General features: G+C 36.8%; 1 protein-coding gene across 10 annotated transcripts; it reads left to right on the forward strand.

The window, feature by feature from the left end:
• Positions 1-1,031: 1,031 nt before the first annotated feature.
• Positions 1,032-6,104, forward strand: LOC111374984 (protein FAR-RED IMPAIRED RESPONSE 1-like). Of its 10 annotated transcripts, none has more exons than XM_022997748.1 (11): positions 1,066-1,175; positions 1,739-1,887; positions 2,069-4,359; positions 4,460-4,516; positions 4,621-4,689; positions 4,817-4,885; positions 4,966-5,030; positions 5,135-5,173; positions 5,376-5,438; positions 5,570-5,689; positions 5,778-6,104. In XM_022997748.1, exons 2-11 carry the CDS (start codon positions 1,878-1,880, stop codon positions 5,812-5,814), a joined length of 2,820 nt encoding a protein of 939 aa, XP_022853516.1. In that variant the 5' UTR covers positions 1,066-1,175; positions 1,739-1,877; the 3' UTR covers positions 5,815-6,104. The 10 variants fall into 10 exon arrangements, 7 of the variants coding, with proteins under 7 accessions (XP_022853519.1, XP_022853516.1, XP_022853521.1 ...); XM_022997749.1 differs by lacking the exon at positions 1,066-1,175 and adding an exon at positions 1,182-1,674; XM_022997751.1 differs by lacking the exon at positions 1,739-1,887 and having other exon boundaries at positions 1,032-1,175.
• The last annotated feature ends 14,193 nt before the right edge of the window (positions 6,105-20,297 follow it).

A 20,297-nucleotide genomic window follows, 5' to 3' on the forward strand; every position in this document is an offset into this window, starting at 1 on the left:
GCTGTAAAGCAAAGTCAATTATAGATTGATAGATTATGTACAATGATGCAACATTGGACATTGACAAGACATTACACTCATTAAAATTAATTAATCTAATACAAACCTAGGTACGCCAATAGTGTTTCACTTTGTCTACTTGAAGAACAGATTTGATAGAATTGAAGCGAATGTACATTACAATTTTTTTTAATCCACTACGTATATAACGACATCACATGATTCATTTTCTACATACGTATCGGCTATATAACGACACCACTCATCTTTCTAACTCCCACATTGTCAACAAGTCATATTAGAATCAACTTCAAGATAAAATTTTACTGAAAACAGAGAATACTAATGTTAACATAATTAATACAACATTAATTATTATATTCTACAGATTGCTTGTTCTTGTTGGACCCCAAGTTCTAACCTCTGTATTGTGTTTCCAATTGTCGATGGATCTTCGAGTACAACTTGTTTTGCAACAGATTAGCTTCGATTTGATTGTTTTGTGGTGTTGGTGTAGTGCCAATTAAGGTTTTATATTAGCGATAAAGTCCTAATCATGCCAAAAATGGTGATTAGAAACATGGATTATGAAAAATTATTAGGATTAAAATGTTCTTCGTATCTATAAAATATCAATTCGTGACAAGAATTTAGATTTCTTGAGAGAATTCTAGATGAAGGCGAATACAAGTGAATACCAAGAGTCACCAATTTGAAAATTTTGACTTTGATAATTTGATTAACGTCTATGAAAGGTTTGTTTGGTAGAGTAAAATCAATCGTCGATTGATTATTTCGTTTAGGAGTTAATTGATTTAATATTTTTCTTTTTTACTACAATGTTGTAGTATTTGTGGGATAAAATTCTTTAACATGTAATTATAGAAATTTTATAAAAAAAGAAAACAGGTAGCCTGCATAACCTCCACTAAAATTAATTATTGAATTTGAATTAATTTCTTAACAAATCATATTTTAACCAACATATATAAGCCCAACTACGAACAAAATTGGGAGGACTGGCCCAGCAACCCAAAGGGGCCCGCGAGTAAGTGAAGGTGTAATTGCGAGTACGGTAATCTATTCCCGGGTGCCCTAGCCTGGTACTCGCCCCCAATCTCGCTTTCGCCATTCTCTACTGCGATCTTCAAGAATTCAATTTTCTACTCTATAAAGTAGTTCTCTCTCTCTCTCTCTACGCACATTCATGCATTTTTGAATGTTTTAGTATTTTTGAACTGGACATTTGTTTGCTTACTTGGGGTTTAGTTTGGTGGTGGTTGTTGTTGTTGTTTTTGTTTATTTTTTAATGGTGGAAAGAGTTTGAAGCGGTAATGTTGCTAAAATGTCAATTATGCTGGAACGTTCTCGGAAACTTTGTAATCAAATCACTGGAGTTTAAGTGTATCTTTTTAACGTTGGTGAGCTATGCGTGTGTGATTGCTGATTTAGTGTTCTGCTTTAATGAAATTAAGTTCCTGTTTTTCCTCCTCTTTGATTATTTACTGGAGATAACTAGTATTGTACAAGGCTGAGAGATAGCATAATTTTGGGTCTTGGTTCGTGCCATGGTTCCCCTTTTTATGAGACTTAGATCCCACATTGAAAGAACTGGCTTTCGGCATGCGATTTATATATAGTTTGGCTTTCTTACTTAAACAACTAGCTTTTGAGGTATGACTCTCTCAAAATCTATAACAATTCGATTGAATAACGTAACAATTTTTTCATTTTATAGGCAATTTGGACACCCTTTCTAAAGCTTGTGTCATGTTCTTTGAGACTGACATATATGCTTGTGTTTGAGCTCTAGCTTTGCATGCTAAGGGGCTTAGCTTTATTAGTTAGCCATTCCGGATGGAGATTTGGCTGTGCTAATGAATCTTGGTAGACCTGAAGTAAAATATAAAGCTCTTTTAATTTAATATTATCCTTACATTGCTATATGATCATTGAGGATTTTGGGCAGTTTGAAATGGATTTTTCGTGTACCAATTCTATTTTTTGTTGTCCAGAATGAGCAGTGATCATTTCTTCACCTGGCTGACTTGCTAGATATATCGTGTAGGAAAAAGAAACGAGAAGTGGTTTTTCCCAATGATAATTGACCTAGGACTGCCATCAGGCAATGATAGAAAAGACAAGGACAATGAGCCAGATGTTTACATATGTATGAACGATGCTAGAATTGAAGGACAGAATGGGGATGGAACAACTTTTAGTGCTCCCAGTATTTTTGTGCATGATAAAGAGCAAGTGGGACCTGATGTGATCTCGGGATCATCAAATAGCAAACAAAAAGTGCCCAATAGAGATGAGCTGGCCATTGATTTTTATACATATTTGGAACCACATGATGACATGGAATTTCAATCCAAGGAGGATGCGTTTTCATTTTATAAAGAATATGCAAAATCTGTTGGATTTTCCACCATAACAAAGGCCAGTCGTCGATCAAGAATATCTGGAAAATTTATTGATGCAAAATTTGTGTGTACCAGATATGGAAGCAAACAAGGACCTAGTTCATCTGAAAATTCAGAACCTATGCCAATTGCGGATGTCACAAAAAGCATCCCTGTGAAGAAAAAACGAGGTAGAACGAACAGGTCCTGGTTTAAAACAGATTGCAAAGCTTGCATGCATGTCAAGCGAAGGCAGGATGGAAGGTGGATTGTTCATAGTTTTGTACGGGAGCACAACCATGAAGTTTTTTCAGAACAGGCTAATTACCTTGAAAGTCAAAGGAATATGAATTTTTACGAGAACAATATCAATGCCACGCATGGTATCAGGGCAAAGACGAAAAATCCGTATATGTCAATTTCTAGAGAGTCTAGTGGGATGAAGAAAACTGAGAATCAAAAGAGCAGCATTGCAAGCTCTGGTGGATCACATTTAGATTTTGGAGATGGAGATGCACAAGTTATGGTTGAATTTTTGTTGCACATGCAAGACAAGAATCCCAACTTCTTCTATGCAATAGATTTAAATCAGGACCGACGTTTGAAAAATGTGTTCTGGGTTGATGCAAAAAGTAGGCTCGATTATGAAAGCTTTGGAGATGTGGTGTTCTTTGACACTACGTATAAAAAGAATGAATCTAAATTGCCATTTGTTCCTTTTATTGGCATGAACAATCACTTTCAATTGCTGTTACTTGGATGTGGATTACTTGGTGATCAAACTAAATCTACTTATGGTTGGCTCATACAAGCTTGGCTTAGAGCGATGCACGGTCAAGCTCCAAAAGTGATACTGACTGATCAAGACCAAAAATTGAAAGAAGCCATAGCTGAAGTGCTTCCACATTCTCGCCATTGTTTTTGTTTGTGGCACATATTGAGTAAGATTCAGGAAAAGCTTGCATATGTGATGAGGCAGCATGAAAACTTTATGTCTGAATTTAGTAAATGCATTTTAAAGTCACAATCCGAAGAACATTTTGAATATAGTTGGTGGAAAGTGGTGGACACATTTGACTTAAAAAAAGACACTTGGATTCAGTCATTGTATGATGACCGCCTAAGATGGGTTCCAACATTTATGAAAAATATATTTTTGGCAGGATTGTCTACAAAGCAACGTCTGGAAAGCATAAGCTCTTTAGATAAATGCTTGCTGCGTAAAACTAGATTGAATGCATTTTTACACCAGTACAAAACAATGCTACTCGAGAAGTACGAAGATGAAGCAAAAGCTGATATTGAGACATGGAGTAAACCACCAGGACTGATTTCTCCGTCACCTTATGGGAAACAAATGGCAACAAGGTACACTCATGCTGTATTTAAGAAATTCCAGGTTGAGGTTTTGGGAGTAGTTGCTTGTCACCCTAAACTAGAAAGTGAAGATGGTTTAACCGCAACATTCAAGGTCCAAGACTTTGAAGAAAATCAAGACTATAGTGTGACATGGAATGAAAAGACGTCTGATGTTTCTTGCACTTGCCACTTATTTGAATACAATGGTTTCCTTTGTAGACATGTGATGATTGTTCTGCAAATTTCTGGTGTGCATAGTATCCCAGACAAGTATATTTTAAAACGCTGGACAAAGGATGCAAAGAGTAGGGAAACGATGAGACAACTAGATTTAGGGGATTCTAGGTTTCAACTCTACAATGACATATGCCAGCGGGCGTTGAAACTGGGTGATGAAGGGTCAATATCTCCAGAGAGCTACAATATTGCATTTGTTGCGATGGAGAAAGCTTTGTTAAAGTGCAAGAGCATAAATAATTCAGTTCAAGGGCCCAGTTCTCCCTCAGATCACAACCTTCATGTCTTTGAAGATGTGACCCATGGTAACTGTAAAAGCAAGACTAAAATAAAGAGCAACATCTTCGGAAAAGGGAAGGTGAAAGTTGTTTTCTTTGCTTTCTTTTTACTTTCTGTTCACACGTTTTTCACTATTCTAGTAGTGTACATATATGGAGAGTTGGTTTTGTTAATTTTAGGTGCATCCCGAGCAAGAGACACTAACCAAAGGGATAAATGATGGCTGGGATAAAATGGTTTAATTCTGATCCTTTTTGTGAGATTTAATTTACCTGTAATCTTGAAATAGTTGTTGGCTGTGAGATTTAATTGGATTGTTGTGGTGTATCATTTGTTGTAGGGGTACTCAAACTTTCAAGCACCAGCCCTTGATTGTTCTTATGGATTGCAAGAAAGCATACCAGGGACGGTATGGTGTCTTTATCTATAATCACAATGCAGTGCAGTCTAGGCTTCTTCTTTTTTTTGCCTGCTCGCTTCAATTGTAAGTTGAATAATAAATTGTCTTAGAGACCCAAATTTTGTGATGCTTGTAGGGACAATTAAACTCGAGGGTTTCAGCACCTGGAGGCCTTTGTGGTTCCAAAGAGATTGTTCATCGAGCAGTATGCAAATACCATTTCTTGTCTCCATTTTATTTGAGCCAGTACTATGAATTCGCTCCTTATTTTCATTATTGTTGCAGGAGCAGATGAACACATTTGCTTCAAGTAGCAACTATTATTATAGCAACCAAAGAAGCATTCATGGGCTGGTGACTCAACTTTACACTTTAATTCCTTTCCAAGCTTTAATATTTGAATTGAATCTTACTCTTCTCATAGGGACAATTGAACTGAACAACACCAATGCAGGATACTCCTTGTCTTCCTCAACAAAGATTGCATGGCCTGGTAAGTATAATGTTATACATTATGAATAAGAACTTGGTTCATGTGTGATGGGAACCTATAAGGCAGCACTGATGTGGACCCAAAAAAATTGGAAAAAATCTGAAAAATGAATCAAGAGATTCATTATGTATAAAATCTTGACCTATTATAAGAATTAGTGTCATCATTATATTGTCAAATCATTTCCTTTGCATGCTTACAGGGGCAATTGCATTTCAGACCCCATCACATTCAGAATTGTTTTCTCACCCAGGATAACTTGCAGGTTCTGATACTTACAGAAACCATATGTTATTTATGTTCAATCCTTGTAGGATGCATCTTAACAAAATTTCTCTAGTTCCAACCATTGACACACAAATCTTTTAACTGAAACTTGTTATTCATCTGATATAGAAGCAGCACTTTAAAATCATTGAAAGGTAGCGATATTCACTATTTCTGCATCTCCATTGCTGTTCATGGGAGGAGTAGCATATTTGATCATCTAGTCTTAAGGAGGACAGACAATTTAGGGTAACTTATACCTTATTTTCTCTATTTAAAAAAAAAAAAAAATCTGTATTGAATTTTAGGGAATCATAACTGATAATGTCCTTGATAGGGGCAGCACTGGACAGGTGGAGACAAATGAAGCATAGCATAATAAATTGATTTGGCATGGTAAGCTGGTGCACTCTCGGAGTCTGGAGATTGGAAATTTTTGCATGTGTTGATATTCTGTGTGTCATAGACGCTGGGGGAGGGGATTGGCCTCTCTGCCATAGGCCTTATTTGTGAAGGCAGAAGTATTTTGTAAATGTAGTTTCTGCTGTAAAGTTGCCAAAGAACACACAGCTAAATGTAGTCTTTATGTGTCTCTTTATCCTTTAGTACTACTACTATGCCATTTTCACTCGCCATATTGTATATAAGCCGCAGAAGAAAACGTCAAATATTGCATTTGGTAAATGATATTATGGTATACTAAAGTATTAATTTTTAAATTTTAATAAAAAATGTATCATTTATACTTGTTATCTTATTCGGTCTAATACTATCTTCACCACTTAATATTACGTTGTACGGTTGGTAGTCTAAATGATATTTCTTTTGAATAAAAAAAGAAAATTATCTCATCATACCATTTGTTTATATCTATATTAATTTTATAATAATTTTTTTTAGTATAGTCGTGTATCAAGTGTAACTGCATACAGGATGGAAGACTTGGTTAAGATTTGAATTTTCTTATGAATCTTTAATTAGGAATTAGCTAGCTGAAGCTGATGTGGGGCCGGCCGCCAACCCATTTATAAAATAGCTAGTTACGTGGTCAACTGATTCAGACCTATTGGCAGCAATAATCATTCTACACGTACATAATCTTTTATCTATTGCTCACAACATGGGTTGGAAACCACGGCTAGGATTTCTTAATATCACAAGGGCCCGTGTGTTTGTGAGGGGTGGGGGGACACGGTTCAGTAACCCCCCTTGGTACATATATTTTTATTCTTAGCAATAATATTCGATAAGAAAACATCATGGTTACACTCAGTCACTCGTGTATTAGGATGAATTATAAAGGAGAGAATGAGGGTTTATTGTGTTTTTGCTTTGTGTATATATCCGGAAGCTCTAGCATAATTCTTGTGTCAACCCATTGAACTGTGTGATAGTTCTCACTTTTGCAGCCATGAAGGATTTTTCTCTTCCCTTTGATGTTCTGCGGGAAAAAGTCTCTTCATTTAAAGTGCATGAAGTATAAAATTTTGATTTCGTCCACGGTTTATAATCACTTTTAATAGATAAATGCACTTGTAAATAAATTTCTGGTCATAGTTATTAATTTAATGTGGAGCCGTTGGAGCATTTGCTGGGAAATATTTCAACACCAGGGAAACGGAGAAGAAACAAGATAGAAAATATATCAAGAAGATGCAAACGAATATGAAAGTTTGAATACGATATCGTTGTCCTCAAATAATATTTGCTCCCTCTCGAATACAATTTCGGTGCTCAAAGGGTCTCACAACAAATGGTATGTAGGATTAATCAAACCTTGTAAAGAATTCAACACTAAGCACTAGTGTGATTTCCCAAAACTATAAGAACACAAGGAGGAAAATCATATGAATATGGACGAAATGAAGTTTTGATCATTTTGTGGAATGAAGTAATATTTCTCACCTGTTTGTAATGTAATGTATTGATCATCTCATCACCTACATATAGGCCTTGATCAATATCTCATGAATTGGTGCCAAAACGTGGTGAAGAGTTGAAAAAATACACTCCAAAAGTCACCAGAAATAAAATTGAAAAAGGGCCCTCAACGGCTATTTCTAACTCTATGCGACCGTATGGATCAGTTTGCAGCAGGGTTGCATAAGCCTATACGATTGCATGCCCTTGACCACATAGGCGCATAGGCCAAGTTATTAGTTTCCAATTCCAATTTACATTCCACACTCATTTTTATTGATTTTGAACAACATTTTCCAACAATTCCCCACTTATTCAAAATTCATTAAGTCTAATTTTCAAAGTTAACAAAGCTTATGTATAAAGATTAGATATCTTTCAGTTTGAATCTAACCATAATGTAATTCAAACAAAGTAAAGTCGGAATCAAAGGTAGCGAGAGACTTTGAACTAGTCATTACATATGACAATACCGGTAAGAGCACACACACAAATATCACGGGTTCTTAAGTTCCTCAACTCGCTTAGTGCTAATATGATCTTGCGCTTATCTTTTTCAACAAACTTTTAAAAGATAAACTCTAACTTTTTATTAAGGTGGCACTACCTTGAAGTTCGTTTAGGTGAAGTTCTTCCAATATCTTTGTTATTTTTAGAGATACATGTACATAGTACTAAACTTTATTAAGAACTTAAATCTCAACCCTCACTTCAGTAACAACCAGCATTACTTATTATGATAGGGTTATTGCGAATTTTAATAATGTTAAAATTATCTACATATTGAATGACTTGTTATTACCCTTTGAACCTGTGGATTACCTTTTGAGTAATGACAAGTAGGGTTGCCTTCATTGACGGACCTTTTAGTTTAGGAGTTTCAACCCCACTCTATTCGAATAAGATGCTACAAAATCTCTATTTAGAGGTTTAGTTAAAGATCCACTGAGTTCTTGATTGACTTTACATAATTTAGGGAAATTATTCCATCTTTGTTTTAATTTCCTTATGAAGTCACGTCTAAGACTTATATGTCTAAACTTTCCATCACATGTGACTTAGTATCTTATTAAATGTAGCTAGCCAACCATTGATTCATTTAATAGATACAACTTATCATCACCAAGAAATCCTCTTATGAAGCTATATGCTTTTAACCATCCTTATAATTGTATAAGGATTTTCTACATTTTCTCCTTTATAGATATCTTTCTATGATTAAAAGGTATAAGTAACTTTAAAACTAAGTTATTCCCACAATTCTTTAATTAGGAATACATATGCAATCTAGTAATATTGCATCCCTACGTTTTGAACTTTTCATATAAATTCAAAAGCATTAATGTTAACCCCCACATTTTAGGTTATATTTGAACTTAGAGTTCATCAACTCTTTCATAGTTCAATTCACTTATCGCTTTGATAATATCCGTGAAAGTCTAAATACTTTCTGATAGTGGTTGTTAAGTCACAATGTATTTCAATCCAACTATCTTTAATTTTGATCGCACACAATTTGATCAATGTCATCTCATAGACCAACAATGCTTTTCAAGCATAAGCCAACTCAATTGGTTCCACAATTGAAGTCAAATTCAATCAACGAAGAAGACTAAGCATCTTGATTCACAAGAATTACAAATTCTTCAAGAATATGTAACCTCTCACTTTTGTAACATTCCATAAGATAGTATCATATCAAATCATAAGGTACATGTTCACCTTATTCACATTTGAACAAAATCACATTCTATCATATTCATATGCAAATATAACTTTGCATAAATCATTTCACTTAATTGAGGCTTTCATCATTAACCAAAGTTAACGAAATCAATCAACAAATGTGTCGTTTTCATATTTCAATAAAAGGAATACTCATGAAGCTCATATTCCATCAACAAATAGTTGGCATTCCTCAAACACTACTATCTTATGCATATGAATCATTCCCAATTGTCATGAGAAAGCGAGAATAATCAAATTATTTCATTTCCACATATAGTAACATTCACATACTTTGGAAATTCACATCCTTTCATTTTTCTCATTATGTTCATACTTCTTTAAAGTATTCTACTTATCACAATTTGTAAATCATTAGCCACAAGGATCAAAAGACATGTACAACCATTTTATCCTAGTTAATTAAAACCAATTTCCAGTTTCAACTTAAACCACAAAGGAAATAACACGTTGCTTAACAACTTTCGACATACGATCATGCACATATGCATTCAAAATGAAAATTGAGAAGGGAAAATAATTACGGAAGTCGAATACTTGATGACGGATTCAATCCTTCATTCTTCAACATTTCTTTCCAAAGCAATTCAAATTTCTTTTGTGGAAGAAGTGTGGATTCTGATAAAGGTGCCAATTCTAGATCAAGTGTGTAAAATCTCTTCAACGTTGTTCCAAACGAACAAAACTTGATTCATCAACTTGATTTTCGCCATAGCAGTTCCTTTCTCTGTCACAAAAAAAAAAAGATAGAAAATATATCAAGAAGATGAAAAAAAAAATATGAAGGCTTGAACATAATATCGTTGTCTTCAAACGATATCTGCCCCCTCTCGGATCAATTTCGGTGCTCAAAGGATCTCACAACAAATGGTTTGTAAGATTAATCAAACATTGTAGAGAATTCAACACTAAACATTGGTGTGATTCCCCCAAACTATAATAACACAAGGAGGAAAATCATATGAACATGGAAGAAATGACGTTTTGATCCTTTTGTAGAATGAAGTAATATTTCTTAATTGTTGGTAATGTAATGTATTGATCATCTCATCACCTACATATAGGCCTTGATCAATACCCCTACGAATTGGTGCCAAAACATGATGAAGAGTTGCAAAATACCCTCCAAAACTCACTAGAAATAAAATTGAAAAAGGGCCACATAGATCAGTCCACTGAGCTTATGCGACTGCATGCCGTTGTGGCCTATGTGGTCATATAGGGCAAGTTCGTGGTTTCCAATTCCAATTTACATTTCACATCCGTTTTTATTGATTTTGAACAACATTTTCCCACAACATCAGTATCGTATCAACTCCCAACCTCATCATGGCATCATAGCTATTAGATATTGTTGGCGTCAAAATTAGCAAGGCTAATTTTAAGCCAACTTTAAGAAAAAGGGGAAATTATTATTGAAAGAAACCACAAAATATGTTGAGAAAGTGTAATTGTGCCATGAGCTTTTACATGAATTCACTTGCCTTTTACAAGATTTCTGCCCTACTATTTATACACGAGCTTGATCAATCCTTTAGCAGAAGTCAGCGTTCCGCTTAATCCAAGGACCATATTTGAGTACGGTTGGAGAAAGTTAGCAGGGATACCCATCCATTTGAGGGTGTTGTTGAAAAGAATGTTTAGAGCACTCCCCGTATCCACTAAGACTTTGGTGATGGTTATCCCAGCTACAGGCAATGAGATAACCAGAACTCCAAGGTAAGGATGTAGGTCCGCCTCTTTTTCATCAAAGGACAATTGCTCATTTGTGGCTTTCTTGAGGTGCTTCTTTGTTGTGTTGATCTCAGAGAGATCCGCAACGATTGGTCTCTTCAGTCTGGCTCCCCGCTTGCATGTTCGCCCTGCCCCTTAGCATGTTGACTTGTGACTTTAGCAGCTTTTAGCTCGTGCAAAATGGGTCGTTCCAATATTGCATTATAGTTGGATGGCAAATCAACCACCAAGAAATCTACTAAGATCCTTTTTTGGCGAGGAGCTTCGCCCAGATCTACAACAAGGATGATCTGATATCGGGCTTCAATAAGATCTCCAGAGAATCCCTGTAGTTTCCTTGAGTATGGTTGGATGTAGTGTTATGATATTTCCAATTGCTTCAAAGTTCTTGAGTACAGTATGTTGACCGAACTTCCGTTGTCTACCAATGCCCGGTGGACTTTTACTCTGGCAACCGGCATTGTGACCACTAGGGCATCACTTTGGTCTTGGAAGATTCCTTTAGAATCTTCCTCCGTGAACCAGAATCATTCAGGGTCTATCTCGATCCACGAGGTTTGATTCTAGTAGTTCGGCATGATTCTTGCACTTCGGGCTTGTCTTCGTCTCACCCTTCTAGACCCCTCCACATACTGATTTCCTCCCACCATCATTTTGATTTCGACGCATGGGGGTGGATTACGATTAGGGACTGCCTGCTGAGCTCGTACGGGAGGCCACTGTAGCAGTAGTTGCTGCGTCATAGGTCAATCTGCTTCTTTCGATTTGGCAACAAACTCCTGTAACAGATTTCTAAGAATTAAGGACTCAACTTCCTCTTTTCATTCTCAGCAGTTATCAATGTCATGGCCCACCATCCTGTGATATCGACAGTATCGTTCTTGGTAGTGTCCTGCCTACCCGTCCTTCAGGATCATAGGCCTGTGAAATGCCTCTTTTTCATTAGTTTGCGTGAATACTTCTTCCAAGGAGGCTTTGAATGGGTGATATTCCCAAAATTTGTTTGACTGAGTCTTAGGACGTTCTCTTTCTCTCCTATTCTTCTTTCTTTCGGGCTAAGGATTGCCGCTTGATTTTTTTTCTTTCACCATATTACTGAGGTCGGGTTCGCATCTGGCTTCCTCTTGGTCAGAGGTGGCCTCTTTAGCACTTATGTATTTCTCCGTTCAAGAACTCGTGATAAGTTCTTGGGCCGTCCTTGTGTACTGACCACCAGAATCTCGTTCTAGGCCTAAGTCCTGCTAGTACAGCCATGAGTGCTGCGTCGTTAGATATTTTTTCCACTTCCATGGATTGCTTGTTGAATTTGCTCAAATAGCTTTTGAGGGATTCACTTCTTCCCCGTTTGATGCTTACTAGCCATTTTTCGGGTATAGTTTTGGCCTTGGAGCCCATGAACTGGGCCAAGAATGCCGTGGCCAGATCATTCCAATTTTTTTACCAACCTCTGGTGTAGTCTCCTAAATCATCTTTGAGCTTTGTCTCCCAGAGTCAAAGAGAATGCTCGGCATATAATTACGTTGCTTGCCCCCTGCAGTTCCATCCACGAGGTGTATTTGTCAAGGTGGCTGAGGGGATCACCATCCCCTTCGTATGGGGTCATCCGGATGATTTTCAATTTTTCAGGTAATGGTTCAATAAGGACATCCTCAGTAAAGGGGGAATGTTGTTTGGTGAGATAATCTTCAGTGCCACCTTTGTTTTTAGCCTCCAAGTCAGCTATGTATCTTTTCAGCTCACTCAACTTGGGTTCTGTCTGCTCTAGAGGACGTTTAAAGTCGGGGTCGATTTGTCATCGCGTAGGAGTTAGCGAGTACTGGGTCCTCAGTCTATCGAACACACTGTCAGTCCTCTTCGCCCCGGGATCCTTACTCCTGACTTCGTGAATTCGACTTCTTGAGGATTCCCCTCTTGAAAAGTGGAGAGTCCTCCTAGTGGGAGGACGTCTTGCTCTTGTCCTCGCAGGGGATTCTGCCTCGGTATTTGGTGTGGATAAGTGGGCTTGACTCCGTTCCAATCGTCCCACTGCATTTGTCAGTTTTTCTAGGGCTTCCCTCATGGCGATCATCTGAGGGTCTTGTCATCGTGGAGAACTTGGTGGAGTATTCGTTTCATGAGGGTGGGTGTGAGATGAGTTTCTAGAATTTGAGCTATGACTCATGGCTCTCGGATTTTGTGGAGAGAATGAAACTATTTTTCACAATTGGGGACCCTCCTTTTAGCGCCAAACTGTTGATGTCTTGCTAATTTTAAGTCAACTTTAAGAAAAATGGGAATTTATTATTGAAAGAAACTACAAAATATATTGAGAAAATGTAATTGTGTCATGAGCTTTTACATTAATTCATTTGCCCTTTACAAGATTTCTGCCCTACTATTTATATATGGCTCCAGCTGAAATTACATCAAATCAGTCAAATCAGCTACAGTACCGAGCTCGAAACTTGGGTCGTCGAATTCTCCTGTGATTGGTCGACGAGGCAGTGGCCATGTGTCAATGTTTTCCCTAGGTAATGATGACCTGCAAGGGGTTTGAGAACCATGGCTTCGAATTGGCGGTTTTGGGCGGTGATGACGTCACTTGTGGCAAGTGTATATAATTGATAGGATGATGTGACATGAGGTAATCATGATATTTTCCTGAGATAACGGTAGGCTAGTCCGATCTGGGAGCAGTGACCGAACTCACATCTGCCTGTGGTGGGTTTAGCGAATTGTTTTTGTTAGATCGGAGTTCGATAGTCAACAGATATAATATCATTTTAATTAATTGAAAACAATGCCTATGTTTTCTTTCTCACGTACTTACTCTTAATATTAATTTGGATTTGTGATCAAACAAAAACCAAACTTACTTTGGAAGTTAGATAATTAATTAAAGAGAAAAGGCCAAGTCCAACTAAATCACTTGTAATTAATTACTACTTGTAAAAACTACAATACAACATCTGTAATGTTATCTTGACTAGTTTTATAATTTAATAAAAGGGATAAAATCAAGAATTATTTATTTGGGCTTAATTGTATCTGACCTTGTCACATTTGACATCGTGTGTTCACACAACCAGATGTCAAGATTTCACAGAAATAATTTCACCAAATTAAATTAAATAAAAGAAAATCTTTGGCTTCAACATTGTGTGGCCCTTAATTAGTATTTACGTTTGCAAATATATACACTCCTAAATACTATGTTATCTCGGTGAATGATCAGTGTAGAATTGGGGTCTCTTTGATTTTTATTTTGGATAAAGGCTAATATTTAAAGTTAAAAGAGATTACATCCAGTTTTTAATTTCACGTTTTACTGCAGAAGAAATCAGCTTTATTTCATCGAAATAAGAAGGGTTAATTAATTAATAATTATACTTTTGAGTTAATTACCTAAGACAAGTCTAGGAATAATAATATTGTCACACAAGTGACTACCTCATCATCAAATAAGAAGGGTTAACGTTATTTCCTCGAAATAACTTGTTTCTTGGTCTTTACTCATATCCTCTCTCTTTCCCGACCTGATGAATTTGGACAAGAAAGGTCAACATTTAACTACTTGTAAAAATTCATTGTACTAGCAGATTAATTCCATTTAACTAGGATGATGACTGACTTCTCTATATAAACGCAGAGGTTCTAAAGATCGAAGGACAAGAAAACGATCAGAACCTTCTTAACCATGCAAAGCTCTGATAATCAGCCCTACTATCAAGAAAATATGAGCATGCCCACTGATCCCAAAAATGACGATTTAATCGAGCCAGTCAGAAGACGGTCGAGAGCATCTAAGAAGACACCCACAACAATCCTCAATGCAAGCACCAGCAATTTTCGGGCCCTGGTGCAACAATTTACTGGCTGTCACACCAGAGCTTATAGGGGGCCTATCTACTTAAATTTTTCACTTAACAACCATCAACTAGTCCAAGAACATAATGATTGTTTGGTTCCAACTTCAAAGCCAGTTTCGTTAGCATTTACTGAAAATTCTCAGCAGCAGCTACAAGAAGATCACAAACTGCATCAACAACTAGCCCAAGAACAAATTTTTAATGAAGCCTCAGTTTCAACAGTCGTCAGGAACCCTGGACAGTTGACTTTAGATGATTTTGATATGGACAATGATGTTTATCTGCAAGAATTAGTCCCTCCAGCTGGAGATTATTCATTATCTGATAATACCTACGGTGATCTTTGGGGATAATGGTCTAGCATAGTGACTGTTACAATTTTGTTCTGTAAACCGTAGATGATGAAATAGTTTTATTTTGATATTCATATACAATTAGTTGTCCTTTTGGAATCTGATGGATTCATACCCTTTCTTTTACAACCATGATTTTGATATTAAATTGTTACTGTTTTTAATCTTTATTTAAGTACATCAATCTGTTATCTGTATTTACTACTCTTATTACAATTCCATAATAGACATAAATTATTACTATTGTTATCAAAAAATATGCCAACAGAATCCCGACATCTTCCCCTCCACATAGACATTACCCGCACACTGAACACTCATTTAGAAGGCAAAGGCCGTCAGTTGAAAAAAAAGTCCGATGACTGTTTGCACTCTAATGATCAAGTCAACGGCCGGATGAGAAAGAAAGAGAGTACAAGAGAGAGAGAGGGGATTTGGCTAGGATTTTAGAACATATCTCAAATGTGAAAATGAAAACAGATTTATAGAGAAATGAAAATATAAATGGGCTAGTTGTTAATGGGTTGAGCCCAAGATGCAATTGTTTAATTGAAATGGAAATTACATAAACCGGCTACTTAAATTTTCAAATTCAAAATTTAGGGGTAAAATTTATTTATGCAAAAATCAGTTATTATATATAGTTAATCCACCCAATTAAAGACCCTATTCATTTCCCCAATTCAATCCCATCTCTTCCTTCTCACTCTACGGACTCTCCCTTCTCTCTATAACAATCTGAAATCGCCATAGGAGATTCATCACCGACAACGTTCACGACGTCGACACTGTGGCGACGACGCGGCGCCGATTCTGGTGTGAGACCGGCATCGTTGCAAGGGGCGCGACACCTCCTTTTCTTGGACTCGCGAATGTAAGCGCCGGTTCGATTTTCAGCAGCGATGGTCTCGTCCATTATCACCAGAGATGGTAAAGCTGTAAACTCCATTGCCCCCTGCATTTTTTATTTTTATTTATTTAATTTATTTATTTTTAGTTGTGGACCTTGTGGTTGTGGTGGTTTTTGTTGGTAGTTGGTGGTGTTTTCCAAAGTGGTGATGTTGGTGGTGTTTTTTTGGTTGTTGGAGCAGTGGTGGTGGTTGTGTTTTGGTTGTGTCGAGGGAATTGGGTGGTTATTGTTGGTAGTGGAACTGACGATGGTGGTAGCGTCTGTGGAGAGATGGTGGTCGGCGATGGTGATGAGGTGAGGATGATGGAAAGTGGCGGTGGTGGTAGTGGAGGAGGTGGTGGTATGTAATCTGACCAACTATTTGCCTTGTGACTAACTATTTGATTACTTGTGACCTTAAAATTTAATAATTGTGACCAACAAATCCGAAAATATGTAATCGATAGATAAACTGTGACTTATATTTTTTCATCTGTGACTAATAAAATAAACTGTGAATTATATAAATTTTTTGATTTGTGACCTCGAAATAATCTGTGATCAATTAATTTGATAATACGTGATCATTAAATAAGTTTGTGACTTATAATTATAAACTTGTGACCATTAATGGTATCAATGTGTCCTTATTATTTTCAATTAATAAAATATATTTAATTGAAAAATGAAAACCTGATTTTTGCATTTTCAAAATTTTAGACATGAGAATTGAATTGTCAATACTTAATACCTTAATTGTGAATTTCCCCTTAATTAAATAGCCCTAGACGAGGCTTCTTGATTTAATAGACCCAATCAAATTAAATAGTCGATGACATGTCAATCAATGTGGGACTCCCTCCATTATGCGTGTGTCACGTAATTTATGGATACAATAATAGTTTCCAATTCCGAATTATACATTCATGTGTGGGTTGAACATCGAAATATAAGTAATCAATTAGATGAGATCTTGTAGATTGCCTCAGAAATATGAGCAACTCCAATGTAAGGACTTTCGAACTGCCTTGAAAATATGCATCGGTCCCAAACAGGTGAGGACTTACAAATTGCCTCAAAAGATAGACACTGAATATAATTTTTCGAAATTTTGGTAGCATCTCCTCTATAAGATGGACTAAACCAACCTATAATACAGTATAATATATCCACTGCACATTTACAAAATAAATTTGGGGTCCATTCGCCCCTCCAAATAAGGTAAAATGACGATCATATCAAACTTACTATTGTGAAGTAACATGATGTCTATAAAATGATAATGTAGATAGCGTGCCATACGTACTAGTAGTAATGGAAAATAGTATCATAGGTCATGAGGCATGCTAGCAGTGATGTGACATGCGTACTTGGCAGCAATAATATAATGCATATGCTAACAGTAATCACAATAGTCTCCAAGTCTTAGTCGAATATTTATATGCAGGTTAGATTTGAAATATAAGTCGCTGTGATGAAACTGATGCGGAGACGAGACTAAATATATAAGCAATGGTGATAAGCTGATACTGATATAGAGGCTGACTTTGAGTTGAATATAAACAACAAAGGCGGTGCTCTAGATGTAAGTAGTAGAGGTGATGCTCCCAATATTAGTAGCAGAGGCCATGCTTTAAATATATATAGCCGTGGTAAGCTGACATCCTTACATGGGGGTGGCACATCTATATTAAGGGCTTCCTCCATGGAGTTTGGTCTAACCATGGAAGGGGTTAACTTCTAAGGTAGCAAGCTGTGACTCCCTATAAGAGGCTTCACACTTGTCCTTGCCGAGGTTTTTATTTTTTTTTATTTTTTTACCTCCTTACAAGGGGTTTTCTCTCTATACAAGGGCTTTCTTCACGGTATTTGATCCAGTCATGGAAGGCTTCATTTTCGTAGGTAATAAGGTGGGCCCACCTCTCTCCTTATGAAGCGATAATTAACATTCTTTTATGGTGAATGTTTCATCCCTGTAGGGGATAATATAAACTCTTTGGAGAAAAGTAAATGTAACATGGCTGAAGCGAAAGTAAAACTGTAAAAGATAGGCAGTTGTAGTATAGTCGATATAGAAACATGATGAGCTCTCTGAAAATAACGTATCTGTAATGCAATAACTTATATGGTGAGGCATCTCGTGAAGTAAGGAATGAATATCAAGTTGATGGATCTTCTCAAACTATCAAAATCTTATGAGATATCCTTGGATAGACGAGGTCTAATAGCTAGGCTTAATGATAGTAATGGGTAAGGAATAAGCATCTCACGAAGCGAGGAATAGACATCCTACGAATAGCTCTCAAACTATCAGAGTCTCATAAGCGGCCTCGGATAGACGAAGTCATACAACTAAGCTCAGCGATGGTAAGAAGCAACAAATAAACACCTTGCGAAGCCAAGAATAAGCATTTGGCGAGGCAAAAAATAAACATCCCGCGAATAGTTCTCAAATTATAGGATTTTATAAGCGGCCTGGGATAGACGAGGTCCTACAGTTAAGCTTGACAATAGTTAGAGGCGAGAAATAAGCATCTCATAAAGTCAGGAAAGGCTCCTTTTGCAAGGCAAACATGTCTGACTGGCTACAAAGTTGCTCTTTTTTCAAGAGCAAATGTTTCGAGAATTCACATATTCCTTTATTTAAGGAAAGAGGAATTCAAAATATACCACCTCTTCCTTTGTTCAAGGAATGAGGATTCCAAGATACTACCTTTTTCTTTATTTAAGGAATGAGGATTCATAAAATGTTGTCCATGATAATAAGAAATTCGTGAACTAGGGTTCATCCTCAAGAATAAGAAAACCACGAGTTGAGCAATCGGGATGACCAATGAAGCCTTTGAACAAGAGAATCCAAGCTCAATATTTTGTTGAATATTTGGTATGTGTCAACAACTGAACCCTAGGATGCTAAGGTGGTGGATGCGACAACAACACAACATGAGAGAAGACATTGAAGTTGAAGATGAGCTGCCTCAAGCAAGCCGTTCTTAAGTAGGAAAAAAGTTACCTGGGCATTTCTACTGAACACTTGAAGTTTGTTCTCATTATTGGCATTAGTTCTCCATATCACTGGAACTATAGCAAAAGTAGTAACCATAAGTTCGATTGAAGTCAAACTAGCTTTGATGGTAATAGATCAAGCAGATAGTAGAAAAATAGCATCTGATCACATCTGGACTGTTTACTCACAGAAAGGTGCAAACTACTTGAGGCTCTTATGCACATTCTGGAAATTGCCTTCTTTGAGCTATCAAATTTATAACACATCATCATAGTAGCCGATTAGGAAATTGACTTGTTAAGCATTTTGGCACGTCGCACACATATATTAACTTTAATTTCCATTACTCTAGCTTGATTGTCAGCAGAAGCTTTGAACATTGGTAATTTCAAATATAGTTTTAGAAAAATTGCAGCCATGCTTCTTGTGAGTGGCAAGGGAACCCAGCTTCATCCAGCCTTTTCATTTCCTTTAGGATGTAATTAACATATGGGCTACTGGAGAAGAGTAAATATTGAATTGAAATACCCGAATTTATCTCATGAATTTGCCAAAGCTAATTGTAGTGCCAAGGTAGAAGAAATGGAATTAGGAGAAAATGGAAGCATCCAAGGATCCTGGATGCTTTATTTGAGCATAATTATGTAAAGCCCATAAGGAAAACCCAAAAAGATTAACCATAAAGTGTTGGTATCTCTAGCCTACCTTTGTCTTAGAAGAAAATTTTATGGCCCAAACGTTAAATAAATTATCCAGTAGGCCTAAATATTCTTGAGAGGTCACTAGGCCTGATATAAATTAACCATTGTGATTTTGCATAAACATTAGGCCCAACAAATTAAGTCATTATGGGGCAACTTTTCATAAACCTTTGGCCTAAGTACACTGAAGCCCAGATTTGCACTGCTTGCAATTTGCCGTAGTGGAAATTAATTACACCAAGCTAGAAAGTTCCAATCATATTAGACAAAAACAGCTTGCAAGACGGTGCTTCTTCTTCCAAACACGCCACCATCATTGTGCTGTCTCCATCAAAATTAGTTGTCAACACCTTGGACAAAATTTAGGCTATGAACTTATGAGCTAGGCCACGAAGCGACAGTCACTGTGGTGTTGCGGGCTGTCGCTAGTGCCAATAGTAGCTTCAAGGAGGGGTGAATCATCATGGAAAATTCATATTGTTGGGATGCGGACTGTTATCGAATGAGGACATCGAGACTTTTGTGTGGTTGTTTAAAACATGGATTGAGTGCATGCATGGACAAACTCCTAATGGAATCATTATTGATTAAGATCAGGCAATGCAAAATGCAAGTAAGATTATTTTTTCAAACACAAAGCATAGATGGTGTTTGTCGCA

The sequence above is a fragment of the Olea europaea genome, unplaced genomic scaffold, assembly GCF_002742605.1.
Source record: "Olea europaea var. sylvestris unplaced genomic scaffold, O_europaea_v1 scaffold132, whole genome shotgun sequence".
NCBI classification, from domain to species: Eukaryota; Viridiplantae; Streptophyta; class Magnoliopsida; order Lamiales; family Oleaceae; genus Olea; species Olea europaea.